The sequence below is a fragment of the Bos indicus genome, chromosome 16 (assembly GCF_029378745.1).
Source record: "Bos indicus isolate NIAB-ARS_2022 breed Sahiwal x Tharparkar chromosome 16, NIAB-ARS_B.indTharparkar_mat_pri_1.0, whole genome shotgun sequence".
In the NCBI taxonomy this organism is placed as follows: domain Eukaryota; kingdom Metazoa; phylum Chordata; class Mammalia; order Artiodactyla; family Bovidae; genus Bos; species Bos indicus.
In genome coordinates this window covers 29,444,097-29,466,057 of record NC_091775.1, presented here as the reverse complement: position 1 = coordinate 29,466,057, position 21,961 = coordinate 29,444,097, and the positions used below count along the sequence as shown (strand labels likewise).

The following is a 21,961-nucleotide window of genomic DNA, read 5'->3' as shown; positions in this document are numbered from 1 at the left end:
CTGTTTCTTTGTTCTGTATTCTTAGTGATATTTTTTAAGATATTTATTTATTTATGGCTACATCAGGTCTTAGCTGTGGTGCACAGCTTAGGAGTGCATGGGCTCTGTAATTTGTGTTGCACAGGCTTAGTTGCTGTTAGGCATATGAGATCTTAGTTCCCTGACCAGGGATTGAACCTTTGTCCCTTGCATTGGCAGGCAGATTCTTAATTACTGGACCACGAGGGAAGTCCCTTCTTGGTGATATTTTTAACTGTACCTTCTAGACCAGAACTGTCCAGTAGAAATAGAAGCTACATATTCAATTAAAATTTTTCTAATAGCCATACCAGCAGAAGTAAAACATAAAATTATTTTTAATGATTAGGGAGCAGAGGGATGACTGGTGAATTTTCTTCAGATAATGTGTGTGTTTCTTCATCAGCTTGATTAAGGTTATGTTTCACATTTCCATCCTCTTGTATCTGCTCGTCTCAAGTTAGGTCTTTCCCAGCTTCTTCTCATGTCTGCTTCAGCCATCCTCCTTGTGTGTTCTGGACTCTGGATGCCTCCACTCTTCAGTCCAGTTGTGTTCAAGGCTAAGTGTTTTGTTCTAAGTGCTTATAGTACATGATGGTGAGGAGTGGTGGACAAAAAGCCTCACCCTAATCAGAGAGGGAATGTGGCATGGTGTAGTAGAAGTTGGTCAGTGCTGTGGGGAGAAGTAGAGCTGAATAAAGGGAATATATGTTGCAGGAAGGCAGGGGAAGTGGTTATAACTTTAAAGAGGTTGGTTGGAGTGCATCTTCTAGAAATGAACGGAAGGAGTTAGCAGAGTAGATGTCTGGGTAAGCGCATTGCAACAGAGAGAATGGTTCTGCAAAGCCTTAAGGCAGGACTGTGCTCACGTGTGTAGGGAGGAACAAGGAGATGTTGAGGCTTTAGCCGAGAGAACAGATGAAAAAAAGGAGAGTCGTATCATGCAGGACCTTGCAGGCAATTATAAAGAATTTATCTTTTATTCTGAGAGAAATGAAGTACCCATTGGATGATTTTGATGGGAATGATCTGGCTTAAAATTTTAACAGAATTAGTCTGGCTGCTCTAATTCTGTTAATTATGGGATTCCCTGGTGGTTCAGATGGTAAAGAGTCTGCCTGTGATGCGGGGGACCAGTGTTCTATCCCTGAGTCAGGAAGATCCCTTGGAGAAGGAAATGGCAACCCACTCCAGTATTCTTGCCTGGAAAATCCCGTGGACCGAGGAGTCTGGTGGGCTACAGTCCATGGGTCGCAGAGAGTTGGACATGACTGAGCGATTTCACCTCTTAGTCTGGCTGCTCTGTTGAGACCTTAACTAGGTGGGAGATAATGGTGGCTTCCCCAGGTAGTGGGAGCAGTGAGAAGGGTCCTCACACTTTCTGGTGGACTGACTGTACGCGAGTGTGAGAGAAGAGGAGTTGTGGCTTTTAACGTGAACTAGTGGGAAGGATGAGATTACTATGAACTGAAACGGGCGAGACTGAGTAGATTTTTTTGGGAGAGATCAGATGAATTTTGAAAATAGGTAGTTGGATGAACTAGTCTGTAGAAACTGGGAAAGAATTCTAGACATGTAACTCCTCCCTACCCTTTCTGTCTTCCGAAAATTTGATGATAAATTTGGTCTACGAAAGACCACTCTGTAATTTCCTACTTTGTAATGGGTTTGTTTATGCACACTTTAAATTCCATTAGCATTCTGGAATGGGGAAAGATAGTCTGACTGGTCAAATCTACCAACTTGAGTAAGAGTCCAGACACTCCTGTCACTCGCCGCCTGCATTCCTGGGGGCCAGCTCTCCTTACACCCAGTTCAGTTCTCTGGCCTGGAGAGCCCCTCCATGTGTCTCTTTCCTCTGTATGACTGTTTCTACACCATACTCTGTTCTTCCCTCTGCGCTTCCCTGAGTAGCATTTTACCTCTTCTGTCCTGCCCTTCTTGTTTTTTTTGTCTTATCATTTTTCTGTAGACTGTTCTCCGGGTATTTTAATGATGTTCTTTTCTGAACTCCTACAATTTAACCACACGCTTTTTATATTTTATTGTTTGTTGTTTATTTTACATATGAGTCTTAACCTCTACAGTAAACATCGTTGGCTATTTGAGAGTAGGATCCTGAATAAAGTTTTTAATAAAAAGCCAAAAAGCTAGTGGTACTGAATTCATTTATATGTAGGTGTTGGGACATAACAGGCAGAAAATAGGAGTTCATAAGGTTGTTGGGACCATTAAATAAGATAATACGCACTCTTTTCATGCTGCCTGGGCTCTTCTGTCTGTGCTCTGAGAGCCGGCGGGAGGCATTCCTGACGAGATGTTCTCTGAGCTGTGCCTTGAAGAGGAAGTGAAGTAGGAATCTGAATCTGATTTCTGAAGAATCTGCTTTTGTTTGGGACAGTCCATTGGACATTGAGGAACTTCATTTGCAACTTTAGGGACATCAGTTGTACAATGTGAAGACTAGGAATGGCCATCTGCTTTCTGGTTTCTGCAGTTTTGTTGATGAGTGGTGTTACAAATTGAATAGTGTCTCCCAGGAAATCCACCACCTCAAAATGTAACTTTTTGGAAATAGAGTTGTTAGTTATGATGAGGTCATACTTGAGTGAGATGGACCCCCTTTGTCAAATGTGACTGGTGTCCTTATAAGAAGATGAGAAAGTTACAGAAGCAAGATAATCATGTGAAGACACAGAGAGCACCATGTAAAGACGGAGGCAGAGACTATAGTGATCCTTCTGCAAGGCAAGGAATGCCAAGAATTAACGGCCTTCTGAGAAGGAAGAGGAAGCATGGACAAGACTCTTCCCCTGAGGCCCTTAGAAGGAACCAGCCCTGCTGACACCTTGATCTCAGACTTTAACCTCATACTGAGGCAGTGAATTTCTGTTGTTTTAAGCCACCTAGTGTGTGGTTCTTTATTATGTAACCAAAGAAACCAGTATAGGTGGTCACTAACTTAGTAGGCCAGCAAAAGCTAAACTGACGCAGGACAGAGAAGAGAAGATGTGGGCGAGAGGCCGTACCGGGGAGGGGATGAGTGAAAGCCGCCAACTTGGTCTCTTTCCCTTGCTAAGTTGCCGTCATTGGCAGCCAGACCGTAGAACTCAGGTGAGGATGAAGAGTCCTCCTCCAGAAACTTGCTCAGCCAAGAGAAAAATCAAAGATGTTGACATCCAGGGTCCTTCCCAGTGAAGCTCATTTTTTTAAGGCCTTCTGAATCAGCTTTAGTACTGCTTATAAATGTGAGTGGACAGCCAGGGATCATCATGTCTTTAAGGATAACTTCTACAACATGAAGACAGATCAAAACAAACAAAAAAATTGATATTGGAGGAAATAGATGTAATAACAGGGAACAGAAGAAAACCTAAAAATATACTGTAATAACTTCAGAGAACTAAGAATATATTTTATTCATAAAGCAAACATTTGTAGCTATTTTAGACTTCCCTGATATTCCAGAGATATTGCTTTCCTAATATGGCAGGAATGGGAAGTGGGTTCGATCCCTGGTCAGGGAACTGGATCCTGCATGGCAGAGCTTAAAGATCCCATATGCTGAAACCAAGACCTGATACAGGAAAAAAATATGTGCGTGTATCTATATACAAATATATAGAGAGATATTTGTATCTATATGTAATATAGATCAGATCCGATCAGATCAGTCGCTCAGTCGTGTCCGACTCCTTGCGACCCCATGAATCGCAGCACGCCAGGCCTCCCTGTCCATCACCAACTCCCGGAGTTCACCCAGACTCACGTCCATCGAGTCAGTGATGCCATCCAGCCATCTCATCCTCTGTCATCCCCTTCTCCTCCTGCCCCCAATCCCTCCCAGCATCAGAGTCTTTTCCAATGAGTCAACTCTTCGCATGCGGTGGCCAAAGTACTGGAGTTTCAGCTTTAGCATCATTCCTTCCAAAGAAATCCCAGGGCTGATCTCCTTCAGAATGGACTGGTTGGATCTCCTTGCAGTCCAAGGGACTCTCAAGAGTCTTCTCCAACACCACAGTTCAAAAGCATCAATTCTTCGGCGCTCAGCCTTCTTCACAGTCCAACTCTCACATCCGTACATGACCACAGGGAAAACCATAGCCTTGACTAGACGAACCTTTGTTGGCAAAGTAATGTCTCTGCTTTTGAATATGCTATCTAGGTTGGTCATAACTTTTCTTCCAAGGAGTAAGTGTCTTTTAATTTCATGGCTGCAGTCACCATCTGCAGTGATTTTGGAGCCCAGAAAAATAAAGTCTGACACTGTTTCCACTGTTTCCCCATCTATTTCCCATGAAGTGGTGGCACCGGATGCCATGATCTTCGTTTTCTGAATGTTGAGCTTTAAGTCAACTTTTTCACTCTCCTCTTTCACTTTCATCAAGAGGCTTTTGAGTTCCTCTTCACTCTCTGCCATAAGGGTGGTGTCATCTGCATATCTGAGGTTATTGATATTTCTCCCGGCAGTCTTGATTCCAGCTTGTGTTTCTTCCAATCCAGCGTTTCTCATGATGTACTCTGCATATAAGTTAAATAAACAGGGTGACAATATACAGCCTTGACGAACTCCTTTTCCTTTTTGGAACCAGTCTGTTGTTCCATGTCCAGTTCTAACTGTTGCTTCCTGACCTGCATACAAATTTCTCAAGAGGCAGATCAGGTGGTCTGGTATTCCCATCTCTTGAAGAATTTTCCACAGTTTATTGTGATCCACACAGTCAAAGGCTTTGGCATAGTCAATAAAGCAGAAATAGATGTTTTTCTGGAACTCGCTTGCTTTTTCTACGATCCGGCGGATGTTGGCAATTTGATCTCTGGTTCCTCTGCCTTTTCTAAAACAGCTTGAACATCACACACATATATATTTTAAAAAGAATGAGTGTAAAGAAATGTACTTAGAAAATTTTTTTGAAACAGCATTAATTTTAATAATAGGAGGCTTGAAAAATAAGAATGAGGCAATTGTCCTGAAAATAGCAGTAAAAGAGATAGTATATGAGGGGAAAAAAATTAAGATCAGATTAGGTGGCACTCCATCTAAATAATAGGAATTTTAGGAGAACAAGATCAAAAATGTGAGGAAATGGAACCTGCAAACAAATAATATAAGGAACTTTCCTGGAATTCAGTGACCTGATCATGGTCAGGGGTGCTGACTTCTTCTGAAAAGGGCCTGACAATAAAGGTCCTAGACTTTGTGGGCCACAAGGTCTCTGTGGCATTAGTTCATCTCTACCCCTGTAGCTTTGTAGGATGGGCCAAAATTTTCTGGGGGAAAGAAAAAGAATAAGCAAACAAACAAAAATAGATCACCCGATAATATTTGACCCCATTGAGAGGGTCTAGAGTTCTGATGGAGAGTTTGGGTTAGGTATGGAAAAAAGAATCAAATTCTGAAAATAGCCATTTTTAACACCACTGTTAAGAAAGGAATTGTTCTGGAAGGTAAATATGGTCAGCAAGAGTAAGTTAAGTGGCTGCTGATGTATCCAAAGTCATGACTTTATGGAGAATAAGTAAGGTAAGATTTTTAGGAGGGTTAGAGGGTCTGGGAATTAAATCATTTATGTAGTCTAAGTCAGTAGATAACTTCTAAATCTGAAAGACTAAGAAGTATTAGTTCTAAACAAATAAATTAGAAACATAAATATCAAGTGTTGAATGTAGTTGTTTCTGGGGAGAGGAATCAGAAGTAATGAAGAGTTGAGAAGAGGATTAGTGTGTTGGATTCAGTTCAGCCACTCAGTCGTGTCTGACTCTTTGCAACCCCATGGACTGCAGCACGCCAGGCTTCCCTGTCCATCACCAACTCCCAGAGCTTGCTCAGACTTGGGTCTATCAAGTCAGTGATGCCATCCAACCATCTCATCCTCTGTCATCCCCTTCTCCTCTTGCCTTCAGTATTTCCCAGCATCAGGGTCTTATCCAGTGAATCAGCTCTTTGCATCAGGTGGCCAAAGTATTAGAGTGTCAGCTTCAGCATCAGTCTTTCCAGTGAATATTCAGGACTGATTTCCTTTAGGATGGACTGGTTGGATCTCTGCTATCCAAGGGACTGTCAAGAGTCTTCTCCAACACCACAGTTCAAAAGCATCAATTCTTTGGTGCTCAGATTTCTTTATGGTCCAACTCTCACATCCATACATGACTACTGGAAAAACTATAGCTTTGAGTAGATGGACCTTTGTTGACAAAGTAATGTTTCTCCTTTTTAATATGCTGTCTAGTTTGGCCATAGCTTTTCTTCCAAGGAGCAAGCATCTTTTAATTCCATGGCTGCAGTCACCATCTGCAGTGCTTTTGGAGCCCCAAAAAATAAAGTGTCATATTTCCACTGTTTCCCCATCTATTTGCCATGAAGTGATGGGACTGGATGCCACTATCTTCCTTTTTTGAATGTTGAGCTTTAAGCCAGCTTTTTCACTCTCCTCTTTCACTTTCATCAAGAAGTTCTTTAATTCCTCTTTGCTTTCTGCCATAGGGTGGTGTCATCTGCATATCTGAGTTTATTGATATTTCTCTTGAGAATCTTGATTCCAGCTTGTGCTTCATCCAGTCTGACATTTTGCATGATGTAGTCTGCATAGAAGTTGAATAAGCAGGGTGACAAAATACAGCCTTAACGTACTCCTTTCCCAATTTGGAACCAGTCCGTTGTTCCATGTCTGGTTCTAACCATTGCTTCTTGACCTGCATACAGATTTCTCAGGAGGCAGGTCAGATGGTCTGGTATTCCCATCTCTTAAAGAATTTTCCACAGTTGGTTGTGATCCTTACAGTCAAAGGGTTTGGCGTAGTCAAGAAAGCAGAAGTAGATGTTTTTCTAGAACTTGCTTCCTTTTTCTGTGATCCAACGGATGTTGGCAATTTGATTCCTGGTTCCTCTGCCTTTTCTAAATCCATCTTGAACATCTGGAAGTTCATCTTCACGTACTGTTGAAGCCTGGCTTGGAGAATTTTGAGCATTACTTTGCTAGTGTGTGAGATGAGTGCAGTTGTGCAGTAGTTTGAGCATTCTTTGGCATTGCCTCTCTTTGGGATTGGAATGAAAACTGACCTTTTCCAGTCCTGTGTCCACTGCTGAGTTTTCCAGATTTACTGGCATATTGAGTGCAGCACTTTCACAGCATCATCTTTTAGGATTTGAAATAGCTCAACAGGAATTCCATCACTTCCGCTAGCTTTGTTTGTAGTGATGCTTCCTAAGGCTCACTTGACTTCTCATTCCAGGATGTCTAGCTCTAGGTGAGTGATCATACCATCATGGTTATCTGGATCATGAAGATATTTTTTGTATAGTTCTTCTGTGTATTCTTGCCACCTCTTCTTATCTTCTGCTTCTGTTAGGTCCATACCATTTCTGTCCTTTATTGTGACCATCTTTGCATGAAATGTTCCCTTGGTATCTCTAATTTTCTTGAAGAGATCTCTAGTTTTTCCCATTCTCTTGTTTTCTTCTATTTCTTTGCATTGATCACTGAGGAAGGCTTTCTTATTTCTCCTCGCTATTCTTTGGAACTCTGCATTCAGATGCTTATATCTTTCCTTTTCTCCTTTGCTTTTTGCTTCTCTTTTCCCAGCCATTTGTAAGGCCGCCTCAGACACCCATATTGCCTTTTTTGCATTTCTTTTTCTTGGGGATGTTGGGGATGGTCTTGATCCCTGCCTTCTATACAGTGTCTTATACCTCTGTCCTTAGTTCCTCAGGCACTCTGTTAAATCTAGTCCCTTGAATATGTGTCTCTTCCACTGTATAATCATAAGGGATTTGATTTAAACCATACCTGAATGGTCTAGTGGTTTTCCCTACTTTCTTCAATTTAAATCTGATTTTGGCAATAAAGAGCTTATTATCTGAGCCACAGTCAGCTTCTGGTTTCAGTATTGACCATGTGGTGATGTCCATGTATAGAGTCTTCTCTTGTGTTGTTGGAAGAAGGTGTTTGCTATGACCAGTGCATTCTCTTGGCAAAATGCTGTCAGCCTTTGCCATGTTTCATTTTGTACTCCAAGGCCGAATTTGCCTGTTACTCCAGGTATCTCATGACTTCCTACTTTTGTATTCTAGTCGCTTATGATGAAAAGGACATCTGTTTTGGGGTGTTAGTTCTAGAAGGTCTTGTAGGTCATCATAGAACCATTCAACTTGAGCTTATTTGGCATCAGTGGTTGGGGCATAGACTTGGATTACTCTGATACACAGTATTGTTCTTTACAGTGTCAGACTTTACTTCCATCACCAGTCACATCCACAACCAGGAGTTGTTTTCGCTTTGGCTCCATCTCTTCATTCTTTCTGGAGTTATTTCTCCACTCTTCTCTAGTAGCATATTGGACATCTACTACCCTGAGGAGTTCATCTTTCAGTGTCCTATCTTTTTGCCTTTTCATCCTGTTCATGGGGTTCTCAAGGCAGGAATACTGAAGTGGTTTGCCATTCCCTTCTCCAGTGGACCACGTTTTGTCAGAACTCTCCACCATGATCTGTCTGTCTTAGGTGGCCCTAAGGAGCATGGCTCATAGTTTCATTGAGTTAGACAAGGCTGTGATCCATGTCATCAATTTGGTTAGTTTTCCATGAGTGTTGGATTAGTGTTTTATTATAAACTTTGTAACACTTTGACCTTTTAAACTATTTTACAAGTAATTTTAAAATTTTTCATGAGGGTAAAATTGAGTTGATAAAATCAATAATTATCTTAGATGTTAAATCTTATTAGTCCAATACTTTTGCTGTAGTGAGATGATGATAGTATGGTTTTCTATTCATATATTGTGTGTCATTGGTTAATACCAATTTCTGATTCCTACTCATACTGTTAATTTGGCTTCCTTGGTTGACTGATGAAAAAACATATTCTAAGAAACATGAGTCAGTCCTGTGTCAGTCTCAGCATAGAACTTAATTTAGTTAGTATCTATAAATAGTTTGCAAATCACCACTACTACCTGAAAGTTATAAGAGGGGAGTAATAACCCCCGCACAGAAGTAGGAGTTGCAGCGATGAGAGTGTACTGTCCTCAGGTTAGCCTTCAGAGGCAGGATGGACCAAGAGTTGACCGCCTTCTCTTGTGAGTATTGTCTCCTGTCTCAGGAGTTTTGTAATTTTAAAAACTTTATTATCTTGTTTAGTTTTATCCATTGTTTGTTTGTTTACTAATAGAGATTTGAAATGCCCACATTTTATTTATGTGGTTTTATTTTCTGTCAAATGTTGGTAGCATTAGTGTTACTGAATGTTAGCAACCTGGAGTATTTTTCCTGATCCACTCTCCTCCTTTATTATGTTGAAATTTAAATTACTTTTCATTTACCTAGTGCTATTTTTTTGTTATACATAAGGCTGAATGAAATGTGTTTTCAAATTTTTATATAGATTGTGCTTGCTATAAGAAAATTAAATCTTTGAGTTAACATAAACTAAATATGTATTCAAGTATATAAAAAAGCTATTGATCTTATTGTTGCCTGGTGCTTTACAGGCAACAGTTCTCTTTACATTTGGGGGTAACTCTTCTCGGGAAGAAATAGATATTTTGGTGGTGGGAAGAATTTTTCCCGATATTTTTAAATGCTCTTTATGACTATACTGTTAGTCATTTGCACTGTTTTTTTTTTTGTTTGTTTGTTTTGTTTTTTTATGAAAAAATATATTTTCTCAGAAACTTTTAAATTGCTGTAAAATGCATATCCAAAAGAAAAATTAGTCTCCAGAATGTTTCCATCGTTCAGAATTAGGGCCTGTGTACTTTGAAAAAATTTTCAGTTGGAAACAGTCATTTGTAGTCAGAGCTCTGGGAAGAATCATGTGTATTGCCAGTGTGTGAGTTGGCAGTGATATTTCTAAGAAAAGCGGAGTTTATAAATTTGGAAACTGTCCCCCTAAAAAGATATACAAATGTCTTGCTTTAGAAGTCAAAACATGAAAGTCAGTAGATTTATTTATACCATCCAATTTAGGTGGGAATTATTCATTCCACTATGGATTTGTAAGCCTGAGATTTTGACACACAACTTGGGAAAATATGTTTAGATGTGTTTCCTTTCAGTGAGCGGGCTAAAAATTAGAGACTTCAAACACTTTTTGTTTCTTGCATCTTTCTTCCTTTCAAATCAAAAATATAAATAACAGAATCTCCTGCTGCTGTAGGAACCGCCTACTTAGTCTTCTGTCAGTGAACTTGGATGATCTTTCTGGCCTTGTGCTCTTTTCTTATATCAGTATATTCCTTTTCTTTCATAGCCTGAAAACCCAGGTATTATGACATGTGCAACTGTTATTTTAAGTCAGGATACATTGGTTGGTAATGCCATTATTTAATAATTCTTTCAGATTCACTTTAGTCATACCTGGCCTTCTGCCTGTGCTTTAAGCTTATTTTTTGTGTTAAAAGTGGTCTAGAGAAGCAGCCATTAACTGGGGGGTTAAAAAAAAAACAAGAACTTGGATGAGAAATGAAATGTAGTCTTAGAGTACTATGTGGTTAAGCTGTTAACAGCGTTTACATTATCATATTAATAATGTAAACTCTGAATGAATATTGATATAACCAAAAATCAGTATTTTCCCATGACTATATTGAGAAAAGCCTGTGTGTGGTGAGGAAGTTAAGAGATATCTTATGTCAGTTGACATATTTTATAAAATTAAAATAATGAACTGACATATCTAAAGAAACAGCCAAAAGAGTTGACAGTAATTATCTCTGATATGTTGGAAACTGAGATGGGAGGGTTGGAGCAGTGAACTGCTGTTTTTTTCTTACAGACTTTAAAAACTACGTGCTTGTATTATTTTGATAGAATAAAATGTAAGAGGTAGCACAGGATCGTAACAGAGCCTAATAAATTGAATATTTTAATCATAGATCTTAGTACAGCTACATTAAAAGTTAAATACTTTCCCCTAGCTTCTGTTTTCAAATATATTCTAATTAGAATAATATGGGTATATCTTTTGTCTTCTCGACCCAGTAGGTTGTTTAGAGTATTGTATTTAATATGCTCTTATTTTTTGATGAGTGTTATGAATTTCAAATGCAATATAAGCCCTACCTGTGTTTATTCGTTAGATGCCGGTTATTCAAAAATAATAATTTTGTCTTATTATTAAAAACATTCTTCTGAATACACCTTATTTCTTGCCCTCATCCCTACAGTGATATCATTATCCCTCAGAAACTTTGGCAGCTAGTATTTTATCAAATAGTATAATGAAGTCAGTAATGTACCCTAAAAATCAGATTTTATTGTCAGTATTTTTAAGCAGCTATTTCTCATAAGCAGGACTACCATAGATGTCTTCGGTTTTTCTCTTGCATTTACTGAGTATGATGATCTGTCCAGAAAGAAGCTCTGTGTTTTTGTGCTAATAGGAGAGGGCTTGGACTTTTCTTTTTGTTTAATAATCAATTAAAGAAGCATGAAAGAGATTTATGGAAAGATTTTATTGGTTTATTGATACTACTGGGAGGAACAAAAGACAGCATACACATTTCTGTCATGTAGCACTCCCTCTAGTCAGAACCCAGTCAGCTTATCAGTCAGTCCAGGGAAAGTCTCAATTTGAAATTTCCAAATAATTATTACTATAGCTCACATTTACTGAGTGTTCTTATGCTCCAGGTACTTATTAAAGAGCTTTCACGATACTATCTCATTTCATCATCCTGCCAGTGTTTTAAAATATTTTATGTGTAAGATGAATATAACCTTTTATTTTAAATCTTAGGGCACGTTAATTTTTATAACAGTTTAATTGTTTAAGTTGAGCTGGATACTTGGAGACATCTTCTTGCTCTGTTATATTATGTATGGAAGGTAAAAAGCAAAGTATTTTAGAGCCACACGCAGGAGGCTTCTGCAGGTTTTAGTATAATTGCAGATATTTTTATGGTCATCATTTGAGGTCCTAGAGTTGAGATTTTTAGTCGAATTGAATATAAATACTGAGACAGTCTATACTTCCTTAGATAAGGAGATAAAAATATGACTTTTTCTAATTTAATGAAACATTGATAGGATTGAAAGGATAGGCGTTGGCAGAAAGGGTAAATTAAACAAAGTGATTCTAAAATTTACCTAGAAAGAGTTAAATATCTGAGAATCATCTAGAAAAACTCAAAAAGAAGAGTAATAAGAATGGCTGCATCCTAGTAAATACTAAAGTATACTTTGGGTATCAAAGCATCAAGATATTCGTGCCTTGCCAGACAAGCAGATCCATGCTCCAGAACATTCTGGAAGTTCAGTAATAGTCAGCACATGTAAAGGTGACATCTTAAATCAGGGCTATAAACTATCCAATAATAGGTGCTGTGATATAGGTCACTTCTTCACATGTTAAGCCCAAGACGAATTTCATATGAACTAAAGGCTTTTATTGTAAAAAAATAAAAGTATGAAAAGAAGGTGTTAGCAACTATATAATCTTTTTGTGGGACGAGGCTGCCTCAGAAGGGTATCGAAAGCAGGTTACATAAAGGAATAATATTACTCGATTTTCTATATAAAATTAAAAGCCATATTACAAAATAACACTTTTAAAATCAAAGATATAAAGCCATAATAAAAGTTAATACCTATGACCAATGTGTGACAAAGCATTGTGACCTTTAATATAGAAAAGAATCTTTCAGAGAAATATGGAGTATTAACTCTCCCAAGAGAAAGCTGATCAAAGAACATATGCAGTCAATACTAATATAAAAATCAGTAAACAAATTGTAAAATATTTAACATCAGAAGTAATTAAGTGAAAATTGTTACATGATTAGCAGAGATTAAAAACAATGATAGTGAAAGGAAAGAAAAGTGGATATTCTCATATACTGTTGGACTGCTGGCGAGTGTTAATTGGCACCGCTATTGCTGAAGACAGTTTGGAGCTGTATATCAAAATTCTCGATATTTATATATTTTCATCTAGCAAATCTGTGTGGATGGCGATGCTTAAGAAGCAGTTAGAAAACAGTTCAAAGATACGTGAGGATAAATGTTTATTGCCATATTAGTAATAGTATTAGGCTAACATATTGTACCATAGGAGACTGCTCAAACTGAACAACTGAACAGTGGAACACTACACAGGCATGAAAAGTATAAGGCGCAAAACTTTACTTAGTGCGTCAAATACCTTTTACAATATATCAAGTGGGAGAGAGGAAAACAGATTTCAGAGTGGTAGAGAAATACTCTGTTTTATTTGGTTTTTGGTTTATATTCCTCATATTCCTTATGTATTTTTACATGAGGAAAAGTCTGGGAGCGTGAATGTCAAAATGTTAATTATACTGACCTCTGGATGTCTTGGTCATTAAAGTGGTATGTTCAGTTATTTGTTTCTTTGGACCACTTTATTCAGGAAAAGTGCAAGATAAAATGTGATATTAGTTTAATGTGCTGAAGCAGCGAAAATGATCCTAATAAGAGAAATTTTTTTCATTTGTATGTAACATAAGCTGTCTCTATTGAACATAGTCCTTCTTCACGTGGAAAGAGAGATGTTGATTGCATGGTCTACACTGCTTTGTATTTAAATCAGAAATAAGGTTCTTGTAGGTTCATTGTGAAAAGAATGGGTTTTTCATTGTGAGTAGCCATAATTGCCTACTGTTTACTTGCTTAATTTCAGGCAACTGCAAGAGCAGCAACGACAAAAGGAGCTGGAGCGGGAAAGGCTGGAGAGAGAAAGAATGGAAAGGGAGAGAATGGAGAGGGAGAGGTTAGAAAGGGAAAGGCTGGAGAGGGAGCGGCTGGAACAGGAGCAGCTGGAGAGAGAGAGACAAGAACGGGAACGTCAGGATCGCCTGGAGCGGGAGAGACAAGAGCGGGAGAGGCTGGAGAGACTGGACCGGGAAAGGCAGGAACGAGAGCGGCAGGAGCAACTAGAGAGGGAGCAGCTGGAGTGGGAGCGAGAGCGGAGAATATCAAATGCCGGTAAGAAGTTTACAGACTGTTCTGTGTTCCTGATGTCTGAGCTTGGTGGTGTTTGGTGGAGTCATAATAAATTAGGAAGAATATTTAGCATTTGAGATTCTTGGGATTAAGCAGTACGATTTGAAATTAGAAAAAATATGTGGTGATTGCTACTTTTATCTTTTTTTTTTAATTTCTTTCTGTGTTGCTTTTATTGCTTGGAGACTTAAAGCTCTTGGAAAATTTTATCCTGGCATTCTAATTCTTCTAACTGCCTATAAATTGGCTATAAAGTGTAAATTATTTTCATGGGAAATTTTTTGTGTTAGATGAATTTGGAATATATTTCCCTTTTGAGGTTGCTTCAATTTTCTTGAGTACTGTAGCTTTCCAGAAATTTGCTGGATTGTGTTCTCAAGTTTTTGAAGGAGGAATTAAAAACAGCAAGTTAAAAAATACCATCTCTAAAGCTGACTAGTAATGTAAACGTATTTTAATATTGTGAAAAATTAGTGAAAATTACTAAATATGGAATTTTATTGAAGGACATAAGGGTAAAGATATGACTAAAAATTTGAGGTATTTTGACATTCATTAAAATTAACATTTATTATAGGATTTAACAATTTTTCTATTCCATATGATCTATATCTAAAGTCTCAATGTGGGTTGATTAAATATTGATTGGTTTGTTGAGTTAATTCATTTGTTTTGATTGCCTAGTTATTTTCTGGGATTATAGTCAACATAACTTTTCCACAAATGATCATTGAATTTGGGGGCTTCTAGCCCTTAATGATGAACTTTTTTGCTAGTTTCTCTATTATTTTTAAAAAGCAACTTATTCTTCTTTGTGATCTTATTCATGTAATGTTAATGTCCTTTTAGTGGATAAAATAATGAAGGTTAAGACGACTGTATTTTTTTGCTGCAAGAATAAGCTAATCAGTTTAATTTACTGATCTGTTATTTGATTTAAAGAAAACATACCGTCTTTTGGATCTCAAAATTTATTTATAAGTTAAAACGTTCTTGAGTGAAGTCAGGTATTTGCACATGTGCTTTAATTCTCTGGAACTAACTGTAGTCTACATTTGTACATTTTGTCTGAATGCTGGTTTTGTGGCTTTACTAGCTCCCTTTTTCTCTCTCCTTTTTTATCCTGTCTTTCGCTGCTGCTTTCTACCTCTGTCCAGCTCCATCCTCCGACAGCTCCCTGTATAGTGCTCCACTTCCTGAGTATGCCAGTTGCCAGCCTCCTTCAGCACCTCCTCCATCATACGCTAAAGTCATCTCAGCTCCAGTGTCAGAGGCCACTCCTGAATACGCTGTAGTGACCGCTTTGCCACCTACTTCCACACCCCCTACACCACCACTTCGACACCCCGCGACACGTTTTGCGACATCTCTAGGTTCTGCCTTCCACCCCGTTCTTCCCCACTATGCTACAGTTCCTCGTCCTCTGAACAAAAACTCTCGACCTTCTTCTCCTGTGAACACACCCTCTCCTCAGCCTCCAGCTACGAAGCCCTGTGCCTGGCCTACTCCCAATTTTTCACCCCTCCCTCCGTCTCCCCCAGTAATGATTAGCAGCCCCCCAGGCAAAGCCACGGGTCCAAGGCCTGTCCTCCCCGTCTGTGTTTCTTCTCCTGTGCCCCCGATGCCCCCCTCACCAACAGCGCCCAGCGGGCTGCTTGACTCTGTCCCGCACCCCGTGTCTCCGCCGCCTACCTCAGGGCCAGCAGCACCGCCGCCGCCGCCGCCACTGCCTTCCCTCGCACCACTCTCACACTGTGGATCGCAAGCTTCTCCTCCTCCACCTCCGAGCACCCCTCTTGCCTCAACTCCCTCATCCAAGCCTAGTGTTCTCCCTTCTCCCTCTGCAGCTGCCCCTGCCTCTGTGGAGACTCCTCTAAACTCTGTGCTGGGAGACTCCTCTGCTCCTGAGCCAGGCTTGCAGGCAGCCTCTCAGCCGGCCGAGACTCCAGCCCAGCAGGGTAAGGCTTCCCTTATCGCGACTAACCGCTAAGCCCTTGAAAATGTTCCACCCCAGACAGCTTCACTTCCCTAGAAGAATGGGGAGGATGGTTTTGAAAAAGTTGAAGGTGGGTTTCTTTCTGTTGGATTGATTGCATTTGGAGGATCAGTAGGAGGAATTTCCCTATTGAGCTAGATTTGGGTTCTTCTGCAGTGTTGGAGGTGTTTTTCCGTGTTTCAGGGTCTCTGTACATTTCTCTGAATAATCACTGGGAAAACATTACTAGACATATTAATCCACACAATAAATATATAATCAAATGTGTCTTCCTTTAATTTCTGGGAAATAGAGAAATTATGTTTAGTGCCCAACTGTAGTCATTAGATGTATGTCATCCAGGAGTCTCCTCTGGGACAGTTCTTATCTTGGACCCTGTTTCTTTTTGGCCCCTCCTGTATGCATTGGGCTTCTCGTATCAAACTTCCAGGGGTGGCTGCCACCCTAAACCATGGGGAGCATCCCAACTTTGCACAGAGTGGGGAGAGGGCAGTCGTGATGTATGCCCCAAAGGATTCCATGGTCCAGATTGTAAGACGTAGCAGCCTATAGGGATAGCTGGGAGATGGTAGCATCCTCTGCAGTCATCCCCCTATTCCCCATGCTCGAACTTTGCTGTCTCGGTGACAGGGAAGGGGGTTATGATCTTCTAGGTGTGGATTATTCCTAAGTAGAGAAGGACCTGGTTCTGTAAGTAAATAAAAAGATTCCTAGCAACCACTCCCTTTTTAAAATAGGATTTAGTGAGAAATTCAGGAAGGAATATGACAAATTTGTACTTACAAAGAAGCAGTTTTGTAGTCTGGATTTAAGCACATCTTAAAAAAAGATCTTTGTTCTAGGGGTCTTGTTATCTCCGTATATATATTTTTCATGTTGACTTGGTGAATTTTGCTTAAACATTGCATCACAATTCTAGTAGATGCAGTTCAGTATCACTGTGAAAGTAGTGCTGGACAGAAGAGGCAGAGTTTGACAAGGTCAGACAGCCCACCTCCTGTATCCTCAGAGTTCTGTTGGAAGATTGACAGCCCATCACTGTTTTTCTGCCAGGAGTTTGTCGTTTCAGCTTGTGTCACTGTTCAAAGTTAGCACTTTTGAAAAACTCAACCACTCAATACGCAAATAGCATTTTATTTGTCCTAAAACAGCCCTTTAAGCCTTCAAGGAAGGGGAAGGACCTACAGGGTCAGTCTCCTGATTTTGTTCTTGTCCACTGCTTTGTGATTTTACAAGACCTGGACATTCTCCCACCCCTGTCTTCTAGGCTAAAACTCTGTACAAGTTCTGTGTCTCCTGGTTATTTTAATAAAGTAAAGATTCCTTTACTTCGGTTATTCTCAACTCTCTTGATACACTGTATTTAAGTATGGAGTATTTTTGAGATGCTGGAGCGTGGGACCTGCCCTTCTTTCATGGTCTCAATTCAGCCATTTTGGAAAGCAAGTAAACTACATGTTTCATTAGTGTAGGATTTATTATCTCAACTCCGAAGGTTTATCCAGATTATTTTGGGTCTATTATTTCAAATAACACTAACAGCCGACCTATACGTGTATTTCTCTTTCCAGTGATGCTACCTCCATCCCGACCTTTATAAGCATTTATTTTATTTACCAAATCCCCATGAACCAAAAAAAACCTAATTAGACGATCTGTTTAGAAGTTCTGTTACTTAAACTCTACGTTTAATTAGTTAGCTTAAGATTTGGCTTTAAATTTTAGCATTTTTTAAGAAATTTTTTTTGTAGTATCTTTTTAATACTGACTTGGATTTTAACTGTTATGTAAATTGAGCTCATAAATTTGTGATAAATGTTTAATTTAGCATGTCACTCTACATGCCTTTCCTCCTAAGATAGTGTAACATGGCTCTATCATTGACGGTCTTAACATTTCTTCCTCTCAGGCATTGTCTTGGGACCACCTGCACCTCCACCCCCTCCTCCACTCCCGCCAGGTCCTGCCCAGGCACCAGCCATACTCCCTCCCCCACCAGGACCCCCTCCACCTCCTCCACTCCCATCCTCAGGGCCTCCGCCCCCGCCTCCTCCACCACCTCTTCCCAATCAAGTACCCCCTCCTCCTCCTCCACCTCCTGCTCCTCCCCTCCCTGCGTCTGGATTTTTTTCGGGATCCATGTCTGAAGACAATCGCCCTTTAACTGGACTTGCAGCTGCAATTGCTGGAGCAAAACTTAGGAAAGTGTCACGGGTAAATGGATTTCCTAATTCATTGTATTTCTTATGTGTGTCTCATTCTGTCTCAGCATCTAAAAATTGAATTTATTGTATTCTCATTGTATGAACCCTGTGTTATTAACTTCATTGACTAAAAAAATTTGAAATAACTTAAGAAAAGTTGCAAGAATAGTGTAGAATTTCTGTAAATTCGTTAACTTGGATTGGCCACTAAGCGTTTTACCATATTTATTCTTTGTATATGTTTTCTTCTGCATAAACTCACACACTCTGTCTGAATTGAGGATAAATCAGAGACACCATGCTCCTATTTCCCTAAATACTGAAGTGTGTATTTTGTAAGAAGAACATTCACCCACATGACCACAATACAATTATCAAAATCAGGAAATTTAATTGATACAATACTACATAATCTACAAACCTCTTAAAATTTCACCTGTTGTCCAATGATGTCTTTTATGGCAATTTTTTCTGTTTCAGGGTCACTCCTGTTACATTTTGTTGTGATATCTCTTTAATTTACTTTAAAATGTAATAATTCCTCATTTTCCTCTTTCATGATACTGACATTTTTGAAGACAATAATATAAGTATTTTGTAGATCTGGTATTTCCCTAAGATTTGATGGAGGTTATGCATTTTGGGGGACAGGTTTTGCAATTTTTTCCACCAACATAATACATCCTTTTCAATGCCTTATACAAGGAGACATGTGATAGCATGTTATGCCATTATTGGTGATGTTAGCTTTGATAAAACTTCCCTGATACATAAAATTACTCCATTGGTTCTTAAGGTTTAAAAATAATACCTAGATGTTTTTATTGACAATATTTTTATTGTTTTAAAAATAATACCTAGATGTTTTTATTAATGTCGATAAAAAAAGGATATATCCTTCTGTTTTGAATGTAATATATTAATAAAAGATTGATATATTAGGATTGCCCCACATATGTGTTTATATTCTCATTATGTGTTTATATTTTCATTAAGATGGAAGATGCCTCTTTCCCAAGCGGAGGGAACACCACTGGTGTGAATTCGGCCTCATCTAAAACAGATACAGGTCGTGGAAATGGACCCCTTCCTTTAGGGGGTAGTGGTTTAATGGAAGAAATGAGTGCCCTGCTGGCCAGGAGGTGAGTGAGAAATTACGTGGGTGTGTCCAGGATTGAAAGAATTGTGTTATTTTTATTCTAAGTATAATTTAACTAGATGCAGGCCTTCCTTTTTGGTATAGTTTTTAACTGTTACATGATTTGTTTTAATTTTTTACCTGACGTACCTTTTTCCTAGGAGAAGAATTGCTGAAAAGGGATCAACGATAGAAACAGAACAAAAAGAGGACAAAAATGTAAGTTAATAAAAAAGAGTCTAGTTCACGAGGACTTCCCTGGCAGTCCAGTGGCTAAGACGCCATGCTTCCACTGCAGGGGATACAAGTTGATCCCTGGTCTGAGAACAAAGATCCCACATGCTGAGTGGTGTGAGCAAAAAATAAATAAAAATCAAAATAGTCTGCTGCACCTGAAAATGTGAGATTCAAGTATAGCTCATGTCAAAGATTAGTTTGAATTTAATTAATTTCAACTAACAATATTTATTTTTAACTCTTCAGATATTAAAAATGGCATCACTTTTTATATATTTTAAATGACATTCTTAGTAAAATGGGTTGAATGTGTGTAATTAGGGGAAAAGTACTGGAATTCTTACTTATATTTAATTGTGTACCTAAGCCTGCCATTAAAGGAGTGAAGGACTTTTTCCTAGGTTTTTAAAATATCTGAGAGTTTCAGTTTCCTTGCATTTAAAAATGAAGGAATTTGACCAGATACTGGTGGTTATTAGCTGTGCCCTCTCTTCCATTCAGCAGCACATTGGCAGGTGTGGTTCTCATTGAGTGTGCAGTTCTCAGTGAGAACACACGAGGAAGGGAGCCCCGAGGAACTGCAGTGGGGGAGGGAGGAGTTTGGAGGTGGGGCTGGTAGGAAAGGAAAAAAAGCCTAAACTTAGTGTAGAAGAGAGAAGAGACTAATGAAGGCAAAAGTGGGAAATGGCCGAAGGTACAAAGCACCAAATATATGCAGCAGATTTCTAGAAGATAATGATGTTATTAATATATATTTCTGTATGTTTAGGAAGACTCAGAGCCTGTAACTTCTAAGGCCTCTTCAACAACTACACCTGGTAAGTTCAGGGGATACATTTTCATCTTTATGAACTTTATCTAAATATTAGTACTTCTCAATTAAAAAAACTCTCCCTTTCCCCATGTTTAGATCAAGTGACTGCTTAGCTACTAAAACGTTAAAATTCTTGGTTCACACTTGAAAGCACTGACTTTCTCCTTTACCTTTTGTGACCCTGAAGCAGCTGTTCATTTCTTGATGACCTTGGGAGATAATATTAAAATCCAAAGTGTTTTTTCTGTGACTTTCTCTGAAAATCATAATTTTTACACATTCTATGTATATTATTGTTAATCACTTGAAGTTACTCATTTAAACAAGGAAAAATATGTTATCTAGATGAAAGAAATACTTTTAATAATTGATTCTTAAAGGCGAGGATTTTGCATGTCATTTCTTCATATTTGACTAAATGACTAAACACTGAACTGCCTGTTTCTCTCCCTACCTAATTTGGAATGAAGTTTGATAATTTTGATGAATTAATATTTAGAGTTAGCTATAGGAATTGACTATAGAGAAATATCTATAACAACCACTCATTCTCACTGAATAGTGATCTGCAGTGGCCTGATTGCTGTATTATAATTAATATTGTAAATGTGAATAATTTTTCCTCTGAATAGGACTCAAATCAGTTTATGTTACCTTCATTAAAAATTCTCTTGTTTGTGATTTACTTATTTTTACCTTTGTCTTCCCAAAATCAGTATACATGCTATTACTAAACCAATGATATTTTAGGACTCAGCTATAATTTAGAGTCAGAGAACTTTTTGGAATTTGAAAAGAGCTATGAGCCCTCTCCCAGGGAAGAAAAAATCATATTTTTATACAAAACTGATCATCATTTTGAAATATTCACTAATTCCCTGAAGGTTATGTACAGACTCCTTATCTAATGTATATCCCCTTATTTAAAACATGGAAAACTGAAGCATGGATTTTGCATGTGTTTTTTTGTGTGTCTTTGCACATGTGTACCATTTTTATAAAATTAAGGATTCATTCAAAAGGTCTAGAGGCTTTTTTACTTCGCTTGTTGCAGTCAGTTTTTTTCCTCTAATTGCCACATGTCAGACACCTGCCAGGCCAAAAAGAAGCAAAAGATGAAGTCAGCCTAAGCACAAGAAATTCATGATTCAGCTTGGATGCTGAGACACACACACAAGTGAAAAGTTAATGTTTCATAACCACATGTTGAATATTAAAAAATGTATCACGGAGAAGGAGATTGTATAGTTTGGAGTCACCTGATCATCTTTGTAGGAGAAAATGACATTTTGCCTTGCCTTGAAGAGTATTTCACTTAGCTGGAAGTAGAGGAAGTGGGTATGGCATGGGCAGAGATGGGGAGTTGGAGCTGGAAGAGACTAGGAGACATTACTTGGCCTGTCTCTTCTTTAGTGCCAGTGTTCTTATGACCATCCACTGCCTGTCCAGTTGTCCTTCAGGATTCCCCTCTTTTCCCCTACTCTGGAGGTATCTCTTGGATGTGTTTCTGATTCTCTCTGTCATGGACATCCTCATCTGATTATCTGACGTCCACTGGCTCAGTCTGTGGTGGTCAGTGAGAGTGTGTTAGCTG

General features: G+C 38.8%; 1 protein-coding gene across 11 annotated transcripts in view; it reads left to right on the top strand.

Annotated features, from left to right (window-relative positions):
• Positions 1 to 21,961, top strand: part of ENAH (ENAH actin regulator) — a 163,593-nt gene that overhangs the window by 119,607 nt on the left and 22,025 nt on the right. For 5 of the 11 annotated variants that reach the window (XM_070768044.1, XM_070768043.1, XM_070768046.1 and 2 more), the window contains 6 exons: positions 13,656 to 13,960; positions 15,136 to 15,936; positions 17,884 to 18,188; positions 19,175 to 19,320; positions 19,478 to 19,535; positions 20,323 to 20,371. In XM_070768044.1, coding sequence (XP_070624145.1) covers positions 13,656 to 13,960; positions 15,136 to 15,936; positions 17,884 to 18,188; positions 19,175 to 19,320; positions 19,478 to 19,535; positions 20,323 to 20,371 — 1,664 coding nt within the window. The remainder of the gene's footprint in view (positions 1 to 13,655; positions 13,961 to 15,135; positions 15,937 to 17,883; positions 18,189 to 19,174; positions 19,321 to 19,477; positions 19,536 to 20,322; positions 20,372 to 21,961) is intronic. The other 6 variants (XM_070768048.1, XM_070768051.1, XM_070768049.1 and 3 more) reach the window with 2 other exon arrangements.